The sequence below is a fragment of the Nomascus leucogenys genome, chromosome 6, assembly GCF_006542625.1.
Source record: "Nomascus leucogenys isolate Asia chromosome 6, Asia_NLE_v1, whole genome shotgun sequence".
Lineage (NCBI taxonomy): Eukaryota > Metazoa > Chordata > Mammalia > Primates > Hylobatidae > Nomascus > Nomascus leucogenys.
The window spans coordinates 49,082,680-49,098,388 of NC_044386.1; the positions used below are offsets into that span (position 1 = coordinate 49,082,680).

Genomic DNA, 15,709 nt, shown 5'->3' on the forward strand with positions numbered 1-15,709 from the left:
AATATTCTTCTAAATTTACACGACTTCTTACAATATTACACAAACATTACATTGATACATTCTCTTGTAAAAATTCAGATAAAGGTAAATGTGCAGACCAGCTCCTCCTTCCTTCTGGTCCCAGCCCACCCCTGAGTAGAACTGAAATCTGTACGCACAGATCCTTTTAATTTGCCAGATTATAGGTACCCAGAGTGTATTTGATAATATGCCAAAACTTTGATCATTTCATTTCTCACAGATTGTGAAAGTGTTGAATTTGTATACTCCAGTTAATGAGTTTGAAGAAAGAGTCTCTGTGTCATTCATTCGTACTATACAGGTAAGAATTCCCATCTTCTTCTTTGATTCACCAACACAGTCTTTTGAATGGACATTTTGTAATTTATTGAAGGATAATGTGTTATCTTTTATTATCTTATTTTACAATGCACTAACTTTTTTGATAATAGTTAATTGGGAAAATGAAGTGAGTTTAAAACAAAGGTAAACATTCTTCATTAGTTGAGAATTTGAGGGTAGAAATTTTAGTAGAAAAAAGTCTTTTAGATTCAAAGAACTGATGCTCTGTTTATTTTTTTTCTTAATTCTTCTCAGATGCGTTTACGAGACAGGAAAGACTCTCCCCAGCTGCTCATGGATGCTAAACACATCTTTCCTGTCACCTTTCCTTTCAACCCATCTTCCCTCGCACTAGAAACCATCCAGATTCCAGCCAGCCTCGGCCTGGGCTTCATTTCACGGGTCTGAAAGTGATGTCCAGGCAAACATTGACAATACATTTCTTGCCCAAAATAAGAACCCATTATTTCCAGTGAGCTACTGAAAATACATTTTTAAAGAGAAAGTACTGATTATCTCCCAAATGAGATGTGATTAACTGGAAATCTCCCTAGAATACTTTCATCACTTTGGAAACAAAGATAGCCTCTTTCGTGCTGTGTTATCTTTATAGCAACACTCATCCTTAACCAACTAGGTACCGTGAGTTTACATACAGGAGAATGATGGAAGGAAGGGAGGAAGGAAAGGAGGAGAAAAATGTGTCTTCAGCTGGCAGCATTTATTTTAAATCCTTAGCACTGTGTTTGAATGGTATAAAAAGCATAACTTCCATAGATGAGCTGTTGTTAGGAAGGCACCAAAGAACCTCCCCTGCACTCAACAGGAGAATGGAAAGAAAAGTCTCCATTGAGTACATATCATGCCAGTTTAGGAATCAATTATGTTGATATTGTCAAACTGGTTCAAAGAAATAAACTGGCAATATGTAAAGTAATTCCTCATTTGTGTCACTATTATATAGAGATATTAAAGGAATGTTGGTTTGCTAAATAGTGTAGATGTCCATTTGTACTATAGTTTACTGAGCATTTTAAATTGCTGCTACATACTGTCTTCTTAAAATGTAAGTGACATTAGGCACTCCAACAGTAAGTTTCTCTTATCAACTCTGTTTACAATTCAATCAGATCACAGTTTTAACTGGATTATATGCAAATACCTACAGATTCACCTGCACAAGTAGCAGACACTGGAAAGTCATTTAGTAATATGACAAAATGCTTGACATTTAGGGGTAGGATTAGACAAAGTGGCCATTGTTGATGTCCTTATTTATTCAGGATGTATTACATTGATGTGCTCATTAATTTTCCCTGGGTGGATATTGCGTCAGGGTACAGTGTTCTGTGAAGTGACTTATTTTTAACTACCAGATCTGATTCCTTCCGTGCATATTTTCAATGTCGACAGGTTTTCTCTCTTCTTAGTTTATTAAGAATTAATCTCGGCTGGGCACGGTGGCTCACGCCTGTAATCCCAGCACTTTGGGAAGCCAAGGTGGGTGGATCACTTGAGGTCAGGAGTTGGAGACCAGCCTGGCCAACATGGCGAAACCCTGTCTCTACTAAAAATACAAAAATTAGCCGGGCGTGGTGGCACGTGCCTGTAATCCCAGCTACTCGGGAGGCTGAGGCACGAGAATCGATTGAACCTGGGAGGCGGAGATTGCAATGAGATCAAACCACTGCACTCCAGCCTGGGTGACCGAGAGAGACACTGCCTTGGAAAAAAAAAGAATCTCACTCACTATCTAGAAAGGATTGTCAGAATATTCATGATTCAGGTCTTGAAACTTTGATTATGCAAAAGGTATATAATAAATATTTCATTATTATTCAGTTTTTAAGGCTTTGCAACTTCTATAAGTGTTCTCAGATGCCACTAGATAATTTTAAAAGCATCATATTAGAAATACTTTAAGAAGACTTATATAAGAAATAGAAGATTGTTGAATTTTACAGAGGATTTGGTTCATTAAGACCCAGATTCTGTAAGTTTTCATTCTGAAATTCTAGTTAAACATATTCACCATTTTTCTTAGGAATCTTATACAATAAATCCTTCAGGTTGCACAAAAGCAAATTGTTAGTTTTCATTAGAAACTCTGGTTCTGAATTACAATCATAGATTATATAATTTAACTGTTAGATGGTCTATAAAAGTGACAAATCTTATTAAAATATGTGCAATATTTATGGAAGTCAAACAGCTTCATATCAGTGATAAAGATTGTTATTAAAAGATAAATACTGTCTGTTAATTTACGTGGGCCTCAAGTTCCTTGTTTATAAAATAAGAGAGTTGGACGCTGATTCTTAACGTCTCCTCCACATTTAAAATTCTCTTCTCAGCCCTTAGATCCGAGAGAAAAAAAGCTGCAGTTACTCAGTAAGTCCATTCTTTGTGGAAAGACCAGTGTGTAGTGCCTGTCAATTCCTTAGGATTAATCAAATATAAAATCACAAGTTTGTGTAGCCATAACCTTTCTTAAATGTACATGATTTATGTACATGCTTTTAGAAGGTCCTACTATATTTGTATTATAATTAGTTTAAGCAATTTTTATTACATCATGTATTGCTTTATTCAGTTTGAATACATTTATTTATTTATTTGCAATTCAACCAGAAACACTACCAATTGCATCAGATTCTCCCAGTTTTTCCTCGTTGTCAATGCGGTTTTCAATGCACAATTAAGTCATAGCCATTTGGTTAGTACCAAATGTGTCAGAATCTAACAGCATCCGATAGGCTGTAAGTTGGGGAGTTGCTAAGAAAATGCAGCATGGTACAGGCTGTCCCCCTTAAGCCCTGGAAATCTCCCAGACTTCCCCCAGCTTCATCCTGTGTAGCACGACTCACGTGCACCCTGAATCTTCTCAGGTCTTCCAGGTCATGCTGTAGCTCTCACTGCCATGCAGCCTTTTTTTTTACTCTGGACAGCTCATGTACTGAAGCGTCATGAAAGAAAGGCTGTGGTCTGAGCCTTTCTCTCCCATCTACTGTCTTTCTCCTGTCAAGTGCTGGAGCCAGAGCTCCTACAGCCGCCCTTGGTGGTTTCTCCTGTTCAGTGATGGTGGCACAAAGGTTCTGCTATTCCAGGGCTCCAGCTTCTTCCCAGGTCTACCCAGATCCCCAGATGGGGGTCTGAATTAACCTCTCTTGGTGGCCTGGAGATTTTTAGTCATTCACAAGAATACCTTGTAACCAGGGAACCCCAAGGCCCAGTAAATGATTCTGTATACCATTTTCTTGAAGGTACAAGAAGATTCTGCCGACTGTGGGGATCTTTGGGCCAGTTTGAGGATTGCTTTCCCTCTGAGGTTCTTTCTCTCTGTCAGCCACGCTTTCTCACCCAACTTCAGACACACCCTGCCAGCCTTTCCCCTACTCATTCACTCTTCCCCTTCCCTCAACTTAATCGTCTGTCTCGTTGCCTGCTGTTTGACTGTGCACTGACGGCAGGTGGATGGGGTCAGTCCTCAGTTGCCCCTGCTGGCCTTCCTGGTGCTTACCATCAGCCCAATCCTTGCACAGTCCTTGTTCTCACTTCTCTGCAATACATTCCTTCAAAAGATCAGTCATTGACTTTTTCTTAATTCCTCTGTGACACACAATGGGAATTCAAAGGAAGAGATCTTAAAAGTCACAACAATTCTTTATCTCAATAATCCCCTCCCCATTCACCTTACTACATGCAGACTCACCACACCCTTACAACTTGAAGCTGAAAATTTAAAAGTAATTTCCCTTTTTGCAGCTTTCCTCAGGTTAAGGCTTTGAGCTGCCTGAGAGTAACTCTAAAAGGAGGGAAGATAAATATGGGATAAAATCCACGAAGTGGAGCTTCTAATTCCTTTGGAAGTTTAAAAAATTTCCACGTATCTGATGCTTCTTTTGTCAGGTGCAGAAGCACAAAAACATATTCCAAAGCCAACTGATAGGAGATTTGGGGATTATTGTCAGTTTGGAGGATTTGCTGTGTTATTTCTTCATTTCCATGGATAGCTTATAGTTGGCTCTTTCTGGATGAGTAATTATGTGTAATATAGATCAAATCTTTTAGTAAGGTTACAGCTACATGTTAGGGGAGGCTATGAAAATACTGTATTATTATAATTTCAGTGCAGTGATTGTTGTGAAAAATTACTTTCATGGTAACCCTAGGAAAATGGGCACCTGCCACCATCCTGAGAAGTCCTCACACAATGCTCTTTCTCTCTTACACACACACACACACACACACACACACACACACACACACACCCGTCACTAATTCATAGAGTTCCTTAGCAGGCATAGTCAAGGATCCTCTGGGTAATGTCAGCTGCTTATGATAAAACAGAGCCAAAACTAGTGCATCCTGTTGAAAGTAATGCAGAAACAGTACCTGGGTCCAGATATGCTTTCCTGCGGCGCTTTCCTCTGTTACCTCGTTTCATCCTCACAGCAGCATGGATGGTGGATGGGGTCGCTTCTACAATCATTTGCCAATGATAGCTTGGGAATAGAAATAGGGGCAGTGACTTGCCTGATGTCGCACAGCCCTCCAGCTGTCCCGCTTTCCCATATGGAGCAGTGGTGGTGTGGGCACCTGTGAGGCAGGAGACTTTAAAAATGTTGTGAGGTCACGTGCTGCCCCTCCTGGTACGTGTGGAATGCCCCTGGCCAGCAAGGGGTACTTTTTTATCAGAGTTGGCAGCTGGCATGTGGGAACCGAGCAAGTGCAGAGTACCAAGCTACTTGTTTTAAGGAGACCAAGTGCTCAGCGCCAGGTGGTTTTCTTTTTTGTCATAGTTACTTGCTATAACTAGGCTTGACTTTTGTCATGAATCAGTGCTCTCTGGGAGGGTGCAATACTCTGTTTGGGCATTAATTGGTAGCAGGCTGTCTCAACCAAAAAGACAGGAAGCAGCAAAAGCCTCTCTGAAATTAAGAGGAAAGTTACTCTCCACACACCTATCAGAGTCTCTTTCGGAGCCACCAGGTGAGCTGTGCAGCCTGGACAGGCCTGCAGCTATAGGCCACCTTCCCAATTTAGGTCCTCAGCACAGGGGAGCCCAAGCCACTGGGTACCTTCTGAGGGCTGTCACTGGGCAGGCCATATACAAGTCAGTGTGTGCGTGGGCACTGCAGTGTGTGCATGCCGCAGGCGCTGACAGGTGCTAGGAGGGGTGCCGTGTGCATGCGCGTTAAAGAGGATCTGTATTGCCGTGACCTCTGTTCATGGATGAGTGCATTGTAATTTGTTCTCAGGCTGTGCTGTGAGGGCCGCCTTAACCCTTGCTCCCTTCCCTTCTAGAGCTGCCTTAAGTTCTCCAGAACTTTTCTTCTGTAAAGGATATCTTGCTTGGAAGGGATATCTTGCCCTGTTTCTCAAGGTTTCGTGAGAGTTTTGATTAGGTGTGGCCCTGCATGACCCCCCTTCTCCTGTACTTCCTCTTTCCTTTCCAAATGGGAATTAGAACTGTGGGGCAGCAACAGTCTCAGAGCCAGTGAGAGGCCAGCATAGAGAATGCTTCTGCGTTAGTGGGACTCTGTGTCACAAGTAAGCAAATGAATATATGAAAGAAATTATGGAGATAAGTTCGATTCTTGGTAATACTTAAATGTCTTGCTTTCTACTAACCTTTTGTTACTAAAGGTAAAGGGTATAACTCAAACTTTTTGTGGACATTCTTTTCAAAATTTTTTAAGAACCCTGTACTATAAAAGGTTGAGTAAAAACAGGAAAGCGCGCTCTAAGTTCAAATCTGTTGTATTACCCTAAATTAGATAAACCAACCTGAATTATAGTAGATTTCTCAATAGATGAGGAACTGAAAAATACTATGTAAAATATCTTCCAAAATGCTTTTTATACTTTTTTATTTGTAATTTGGTCTATCTAAAATGTTCACTAGCTTAACTTAATGAGTGTTATTGGATTCATATGACTAACATTTCCTCAGTATTGTAATGCTTGAAATATTTGAAAGAAAAATGTTGTTTTTTAGTTGAAACTGGTATATATAATTCAGTGCTTGGCAGGTCAGTATATTTTTATGCATTTTTCAGAGTCAGCAGTTTCAAATCTTATTGTTATCATGTTATAAAATTTTAGCCCACATTTCAGGCTCCGTAAATCATTTGAGCCATTATTTTTTCCCAACAAATGGTGAATTTTTTCTTTAAATGTGGATATATATGTTGTAATTTATGATTCCTGGTTATGTATTTTTGTGGGATCCTGCAGTAAAATTGACTTTTTTGTGTCTTTGGGAGATTTAAATTGCTCTAACAGTGTTGCACAAAAATGAGTTCATGCCATTTAACGTATTGTATTTTAATTATTAACTTCATTAATTTACTATGAAATGGGCATGCCTTTTAACTAAAATGAAATTGAACATTGCAGTTTTCAAATATTTTTCGTTGTTGGGTCTGGAAAAGAAATTCTACTTTGATCTGCATAGAAAATTTTGATACAATTTTTTGAAAGTTCTTAGGTGAAACATTTACCCATTAAAAAGGAAGCAGAAATACTGAGACATGAAAGGCATTATCAACTAACTCTAGACTCTAGAACCCATTCTAGCATATCTCACGTGCAATTTTTAAAAATAAGTTAATAATTCATCTCATATCAACAAAAGCCTTTGAAACATGGGTTTTCACTAGATATCACCTAGTGCTAAGATAAAAACCAAAACAATATCAGAATTACATTTATGCTCTAAATTTGTAGTTGTCCAATGTTGTGCTTAGTAAATGTGTGTCATTAATGCTGTATTCTCCTAGCTATTATGGAAACTTGTTTAAATAAAGATATGGATATAGAGTTTTTGTCAGTGTCTTATAAGTAAATCCACTGCACATTTTAAAACAACAAAACAAGTTGTTTTCCTGAAGACTAGTGAATGTAAATATAATCCCTCCCCATGAGAATATTCTAAGGAGTCTTGGAAATTTAAAAGTTGACGAGTTCCCCTCCTATAATGGACAACCCAGTAATATATGTGATAAAGAAGAGAGCTGCCAAACACTTAAGCAAACAGAAACAGCTGAGGAAAAGGTAGTGTCTTTTCTTCAAGGGAAAGTCATGCCTAAATATATTGGAATTCTCTGACAGAGAAATAGACATAACCAAGGGGAATTTGATGTACATAATCCACTTAAACTTTCAAAAGATTGAGGGTGTCATTTGTGTCAAAAGTTCTACTTTTAATGTAGTGGGAGAGTAGACATTTTTTGGCATAGGACATAGATCAAAGAAGTATGCTGATGTGCTTTTTTGGGTAAGGAAACAGAGCAGTTATTCAGATCTGTGGTGGAATTAGTCTCATCTTTATGATAAGGAGAAATTAATATCGTCATGTACCACATAACATTTTGGGTCAACGATGCACCGCATATATGGTGCATATATAAACTTATGGTCCCATAAGTTTATAATACTGTATTTTTACTGTTACCTTTTCTGTGTTTAGAGAAACAGGTACTTACCATTGCCCGCAATTTGCAGTACAGTAATGTGCTATACAGGTTTATAGCCTGGGAGCAATAGGCTATTCCATATAGCCAGGGTGTATAGTAGGCTATACCATCTAGGTTTGTGTAAGAACACTCTGATATTTGCACAATGATGAAATTGCCTGATGATGCATTTCTCAGGGCATATCCCCTTTGTTAGTAATGCATGACTGTACATGGTTTTCATGTAGATTATACACTTCCTACTTCCATGACACATTCATTCAACTCATTTATTAAGTACTTTACTGGGCACCGCAACAGGCCCTTGAAATATAGCATCTTCCAAATTAAATTCAATCACTGGCTCCATGAACTACAGCAGAACACCAGTATGTTACAAGTAATAAAATGTCAAAATTTGCAAACAGTTTCGTTTCTTTTTTTTCTTTTTTCTTTTTTTTTTTTTTTTTTGAGACAAAGTCTCGCTCTGTCGCCAGGCTGGAGTGGAGTGGCATGATCTCAGCTCACTGCAACCTCCACCTCCTGGGTTCAAGTGATTCTGCCGCAGCCTCCCAAGTAGCTGCTACAGGCGCCCGCCACCATGCCCAGCTAATTTTTGTATTTTTAATAGAGACGGGGTTTCACCATATTGGCCAGGATGGTCTCGATCTCTTGACCTCGTGATCCGCCCGCCTCGGCCCCCCCACAAAGTGCTGGGATTACAGGTGTGAGCCACCATGCTCAGCCAACAGTTTATTTTTCTAAATTAATTGGAACCAAGTCAAGATTATTTCCCCATAATAAAATCACTCTCATCCAGTTGCATTTTGGTATGATCATTAGGATTCTTTCTGGGGCATATGACAAAAATCAAACTCAAACTGACCCAACCAAGAAGGAAATGTATTACCTAACATAACTAAAGTTCAGAGATATATCCAGGTGCCCAAACATTGACATCAGGGATCTCCTTTTCTTTCCTTACTTTTGGCTTCATTCTTAGTCGTGTTCTCCCTCAAGTGACAAAGATGGCCCTCAGTAGTGTTTGGCTTCCTTCTATGGCTCTGCGTTCAGTAATTCTCAGTCAGACATTTCAGGATGGAGTCTCATTGGCTCGAGGTTCTACTTCCATCCTCAGAATAATCACCGTGTCCAGAGGAGTGGAGTGCTCTGACTGTCCTAGCCTGACATACCCCCCACCGAAACTAGAAATTGGGTCATTCACAGAAAACGTAGGATTGATTAGGTGGTAGTGGGAGTTCACCAGAGGAAAGACAGGGTATAGTTAGCAGAGGAAATGAAAGCAATGCATGTCTACAGTAATGCATTCTCCTGAATGGGAAAGAAAGGGACACAAATTGTGTGCAACACTGGCAGTGTGCCATGCATGTGAAAGTGTGGAGCTGGTGGGTGGGTTTCCTGGGTCTTAGCAGTCAGCATAAGTGCACAGAGAAGTAAGCAAAGTGTTACACAACTGAAGAATTTTGAAATTGCATTTATCACCCCGGAAAGGGACCTGGGGAGACATGTGATTTGTTCACATTGATCACCTTGCTACTGAAACCAAAATATGATGGACATTATTCAAAAGGAGAGAAATAAAACCTGCCATACAGACCTTGTTAGCACCATGTTGGCCAGCTATGGGTAGTTCTGGTCATTGGGTTTCAAACAAAACACAAGGGAATATAAGAGATTCAGAAAAGAATAAGAGATAATTGAAGGAAAAGGATACTACCCATAAGAATGGTTTGAAAATCCTGAGACAATTGGGCCTAGAGAAATGAATGCCAAGAAGGTAAGAATGTGGGCAAGTGCTAAAAAATTATGCTTGGTTGGGCCGGGTGCGGTGGCTCACACCTGTAATCCCAGCACTTTGGGAGGCCGAGGCGGGCAGATCATGAGGTCAGGAGATCAAGACCATCCTGGCTAACACGGTGAAACCCCGTCTCTACTAAATAATACAAAAAATTAGCCGGGCATGGTGGTGGGCGCCTGTAGTCCTAGCTACTCGGGAGGCTGAGGCAGGAGAATGGCGTGAACCCGGGAGGCGGAGCTTGCAGTGAGCCGAGACTGCACCACTGCACTCCAGCCTGGGCGACAGAGTGAGACTCCATCTCAAAAAAAAAAAAAAAAATTATGCTTGGCACAGATAAGGAAAACATGAACTATTTTCCAAAACTTAAATATGGTAAACAGACATATTTTGAAACTTCAGCAGTTACTGGAAAAGAAATAAAATACTAGTTTATGTTGTCAACCATATACTTCTGAAGCTCATTTCCTAAGAGTCTGTATTATCAAGAAAGCTAAATGAATTTGAAGAGAGTTTGGTCAATGCTACTTGTGACCAAAAAAATTTCTACTGAGAAGATCTGGGTTGTATCAAATCTTCAGGTTGTAATCTAGGAAGACAAATGGTTTCTTTTCACAGCACACCCATGGTCTGCTAAAAATAGGTCTCTGGGCTGAATGGCCCGTGTCTAGCATGACCCTAGCTAGGATGGTGATTACTGTGCAAAAGAATGGGGCTCCTTTTGGAGGGAAGTAAGAAGCTGTTAAAAACAACCTCATGAAAACAGAAGGGAGGGGGAAAAATACAGGTAGGAATGGGGTTGGTTAACAGAAGTGAGATGGGCAAAGAAAGGCCAAAAGTCCATGGAAAACCATTCTTGAGTTGACATTAAATACAACAGGAGAAATATTTCTCACATTTCAAAAGTAGCTTTTAGGAATTCCACTTCTGACATGATAGCATGAGGAGCTTTGCAGACAACTCCCTAGGGAAACCAGGGAAACCAGTGAGAATTATTTTAAAAACAAACCAAACCCCCAACTCTTTAAAGTCTCTAGAAATGGTCCGAAGGCCATACACCAAATGAAGAAACGCTTATTCAAGAAAACATACTAAAGCTTGATAAGGAGAATGAGCTTGTTGTATCTGAACCAAGATTCCTCCCTCCTTCCATCTTCCAGGTCAATGAAACAAAAACTCAACTCTAGAGTGGTGTAGCCAAGAACTCAGGGCTTCCTCTCTGCCAGCCCACAGTTGGAGGGCTGTCTTCCTGGGAGGGGCAGGATGTCAGCACTTCTCATCCTGCTCCCAGCCACCTCTTGCTTAAGCTAAGTTTCAAATAAATGCAGTCAACAGGTGGGGGGTCCCTTCTACCCAGCCCCTACTCATGACTCACAGGCTCTACCTTGGGGACATCACTGTTGAAAATACTGGGACCCCAGTGCATCTTGTTCAGGCTTGTAAGGTGGTGCTCTCATCCTGGGAAAGGCCAACCAAGAAGACCTAAGGCCACTATCCCCCATCCACGGAGCATTTGGCTCCCATCACTCAAAGAGATGCAAGCCATCGTCCCCACCCCCAGCTCCAGAACAATGGCTCAAAGGTTTTCACCAGGAGCAGAAGCAGGCCATAAAACAGAAAGCTCCAAATTACTTCCTAAAGGAACTGACTTCATGTGCAAGAGTGTAGAGAAGTTCAAGCCTAAGGGCGTTTCAAAAACAGTGGAGGTTGCAATGACTGGGGATTGAGAGGGGATTGGTAGATTCATTCGAGTTATTGGCTGAACTTTAGGCTATAACTTTCCTGGAGAGAACTGGGAGAAGAGACAGCCAGGAGGAGTCCTTGCAGGATCAGAACAAGTCTCAAACATTGACCTCAAGAACTGTCCTTTCAAAGGATCAGATACTGTCTGTGAAACAATATGTTCCTTGTAGCATTGTTGAAAATCGTAATTGGTGGAGTTTAACAGCTGAATGTTAACACAGTCAGAGTGAAGCCAGCCAAAACCACTGTGATCCCAGCTTTGGCAGGCTACACTGCCTGAGAAGCAACATCAGAGGCTTCCCACTATGGGGTGGTGGGGGAAGGCCAAATAGATCTTATTGAAATAAGCCAGCTGGTCACTAAAACATAAACAAGCCCAGTTTATTTACAAAAACAAGGACCAGTATGCAGAGCTACTACAATATATTATCAGAAATATCTGGATTATAACCAAAAAATTACAAGACATGCAAAGAAACAGGAAAGTATGACTTATAAGCAGAAAAAAAATCAGGCAACAGAAACTGCTTATAAGAATAACAAGTGTTAGATTAACAAAGATTTCAGATCAGCCATTATAAATATATTCAAAGAACTAAAGGAAACTATGATTAAAGAATACATTTGATGAATGACAACAATGATACAAAGAACAGGAGGGAGGAATAGGAACCTTTTTATATTATAAGGTACTTGTACTGTACCTTACACACTGTGAAGTGATATCATGTTCTGTGAAGATAGGCATGGATTGGTTATAAATGTTTATTGCAAACTCCAGGGCAACCACTATAAACAGTAAAAATAGAAGTATAATTAATATGCTAAGAAAAGAGAAAAAATTGAATCACATTAAATGCTCAATTAAAACCACAAATGGCAGAAAAAAGAGTGGAAGACAAAAAACAGAAACAAGACCAAGGGCAACAAATAGAACAGTAACAAATATGGTAGATATTAATCCAAATCTATCAGTAGTCTGTGTAAATGTCCATGGTCTAAGTACACAAATTAAAAGACAGAGATTATCAGAGTGGATCAAAAAACAAGACCCAACTATATGTTGTCTACAAGGTGATTCTAAAATTCAGGTGGAATTGCAAGGGACACCAAATAGCCAGAACACTCTTGAAAAACAATAGCAAAGTTGGATGACTCTAATTTCAAGGCTTACTACAAAGCAACAGCAAACTAGACCATCTGGCTCTGAAAGTAAAGATAGACATAGACATCAGTGGAATATAATTTAGAGTAGGGAAATAAACCTATGTGTTTATGATCAATTGATTTCAACAATTGATGAAATTGTTGATGATTCCCCATAACCATTCGATGGGGAATGAATAATCTTTTCAACAAATAATGTTGACACAACTGAATGGCTAATGCAAAATAATAAAGTTAGGCCTTTATCTCATACCATATACAAAAAACAAACAAAACTCTGCTGGATGCAGTGGCTCACGTTATAATCCTAGTGTTTTGGGAGGCCAAGGTAGGAGGATCACTTGAGACCAGGAGTTTAAAACTAGCCTTAGCAACGTAGTGACCCCATTTCTACAAAAAAATTTTATCTAGGCATGGTGGCATGCACCTGAAGTTCTAGATACTACAGAGGCCAAAGAGGAGAATCACTTGAGCCCAGGAATTTGAGGCTGCAGTGAGCTATGATCATACCACTGTGCTCCAGCCTGGGTAACAGAGAGAGACCTTGTCTCAAACAAACGAACAAAAACTCAAAATGGGTCACAGGCCTAAATGTAAGAGCTAAAACTATAAAACTTAGAAGAAAACAAAAGGATAAATCTTCTTGACCTTTGATTGACAAGGGATTCTTAGATATGACACCAAAAGCCCAAATAACAAAAGAAAAAAGAAACCGAACTTCATCACAATTGAAAACTTTTGTGCTTCAGTGAACACTGTCGAGAAAATGAAAAGGCAACCTGTATAATAGGTAGAAATATTTGCAAATCACATATCTGATAATGGAGTCATATCTAGAATATATAAAGAACTCTTATTACTCAATAATAAAAAGACAACTTAATTTTAAAATGAACAAAGGATCTAAATAGCCATTTCTCCAAAGAAGATATACAAAAACACATAAAAAGATGCAGATGCCTGACATGAGGGAAATGCATATGAAAGCCACAATGAGATACTACTTCACATCCACCAAAATGCCTAGAACCAAAAAGTCAGGTAATAACATGAATTGGCAAGGATGTGGAGAAATCAGAACTCTCAGGCACTGCTGGTAGGAATGTAAAATGATGCAGCCACTTTGGAAAACAGTCTAGTAGTTCCCCCAACAGTTAAAGAACAGAGTTACCCTATGACCCAGCAATTCCACTCCTGGAAATACCCAAGAGAAATGAAGGCATATATGTCCATACAAAAACTTGTACATACATGTTTATAGCAACATTACTCATAATAGCCAAAAGGTGGGAACAACCCAAATATCCATTAATTGATTAATATAATGGAATGTTACTTAATCCCTAAAGAATCACTGAAAAATTAACTCAATAAATAGAGTCCTTTTTAGGGGGGAAATTTAAATTATGCACTTAATAAAAACTATCGCCAAAAAATTCAAGAAGGGGGAAACAGAGGGAGAAAAATACATGTGCCATATAGAAAACAACAAACGGCAGACATAAATCCAACCATATCAAAGACTACATTAAATGTGAATGGATTACACACTCCAGTAAAAAGGCAGAGATTATCAGACTGGATTTAAGAAAAACAAAAACAAACAAACAACAACAACAACAACAAAAAAACAGGCATAGTGGTGCATGCCTGTAATCCCAGCTACTTGAGAAGCTGAGGAAGGAAGATCACTTGAGTTCAGGGGTTCAAGACCAACCTGGGCAACTGTTCTGTGTGGGAGACCTGTGAGGGGAGAAGACACACACAATACTTTTAAGGGTAAACAACTTTATCCCATGTAAGTGGCAATGCAGATAATAATAAGCAAATGATATAATAAGCAAATGGATATAATAAGCAAATTGCAATGGGAAGGGGAGAAGGGATAAGATATATATATATTTACACTCACCAGACTATGGAGAATTCACCACCGGACCGGTAAGCAACAGCTTGGGCTCCAGAGTCGGCCACTCATCGGTGTAGACGAGGAGAGATCTCATGAAGCTTCAGTGCACTCTAGGACCCAAGCTCTTTTTGTAACAAGTTGTTTGGCATGAGGCCCAATCAGGAGGCCCTTTGCGACTGGGCTTAAGGAACACAAAAAGGTCAACTTTTTTTTGCAATTGTTGTTTTTCAATAACTAATGTATAGGAACAGATTGAAATAGGGATTTCTCCAAAAAAGTGCTGGATGAATGCCTTAAGAGGCTCACACAACCTATTCTGGGACTTGGTGACCATTGTTTGTGTCCATGTTCAATTTGATATTTAACTTTTCCTCCACAGCAACATAGCAAGACTCCATCTCTTAAAAAAAAAAAAAGAAATAAAATAAAATTTAAAAATTAAGAAACTGGCCAGGTGTGGTGGCTCACGCCTGTAATCCCAGCACTTTGGGAGGGCGAGGCAGGTGGATCACCTGAGTTGGAGACCAGCCTGGCCAACATGGTGAAACCGCATCTCTACTAAAAATACAGATAATTAGCCGGGCATGGTGGCGCACACCTGTAATCCCAGCTACTCAGGAGGCTGAGGCAGGAGAATCGCTTGAACCGGGAGGCAGAGGTTGCAGTGAGCTGAGATCACACCATTGCACTCTAGCCTGGGCAACAAGAGCGAAACTCTGTCTCAAAAAAAAGAAAAAAAAAATTCCATATCCTGAATGTCAGAGTTCTAACTATAACACTTCTGGAAGAGAATCTTTATGAGCTTAAGCTAGGCAAAAATTTATTATATAACAACACCAAAAGCATGATCCACAAAATTTAAAAATGATAAATCGGACTTCACCAAAATTTAAAGTTTTTGTGCTTCCTAAGACACCATGAAGAAAATGAAAAGACAATCCACACACTGGGAGAAAATATTTGCGAACCATATATCGGTAAAGGGTTTGTGATCAAAATGTTTAAAGATGGTAGATTCAACACCTGTATTTACTCAACCTTCCTCCTGAAACTCCGGTAAGTAACAATAAACTCACAAAGGAAAACAGAATGAATGAGGAATGACAGCAACAGCTTGGAAGATGAAAAACAGATGGATAAATGTCTTTTATTTTCACAAGCAAAGAAAACTGAAACCTAACCCGGGACAGGCAGAAGCCCAGAAGCAATCCAGTTCGCACTACATAACTCTGAAAAGCTCAGGAATTAGGTTCAGAGGCAGCAGGTAACACT

The 15,709-nt window shown here is 39.6% G+C and overlaps 1 protein-coding gene across 2 annotated transcripts in view; it reads left to right on the top strand.

Annotated features, from left to right (window-relative positions):
- The window catches only part of MYO5A (myosin VA), a 226,662-nt gene extending 219,495 nt beyond the window's left edge, over window positions 1-7,167 (top strand). For both annotated transcript variants that reach the window (XM_030814075.1, XM_030814074.1), the window contains 2 exons: window positions 242-322; window positions 598-7,167. In XM_030814075.1, coding sequence (XP_030669935.1) covers window positions 242-322; window positions 598-750 — 234 coding nt within the window. In that variant the 3' untranslated portion in view covers window positions 751-7,167. The remainder of the gene's footprint in view (window positions 1-241; window positions 323-597) is intronic.
- The last annotated feature ends 8,542 nt before the right edge of the window (window positions 7,168-15,709 follow it).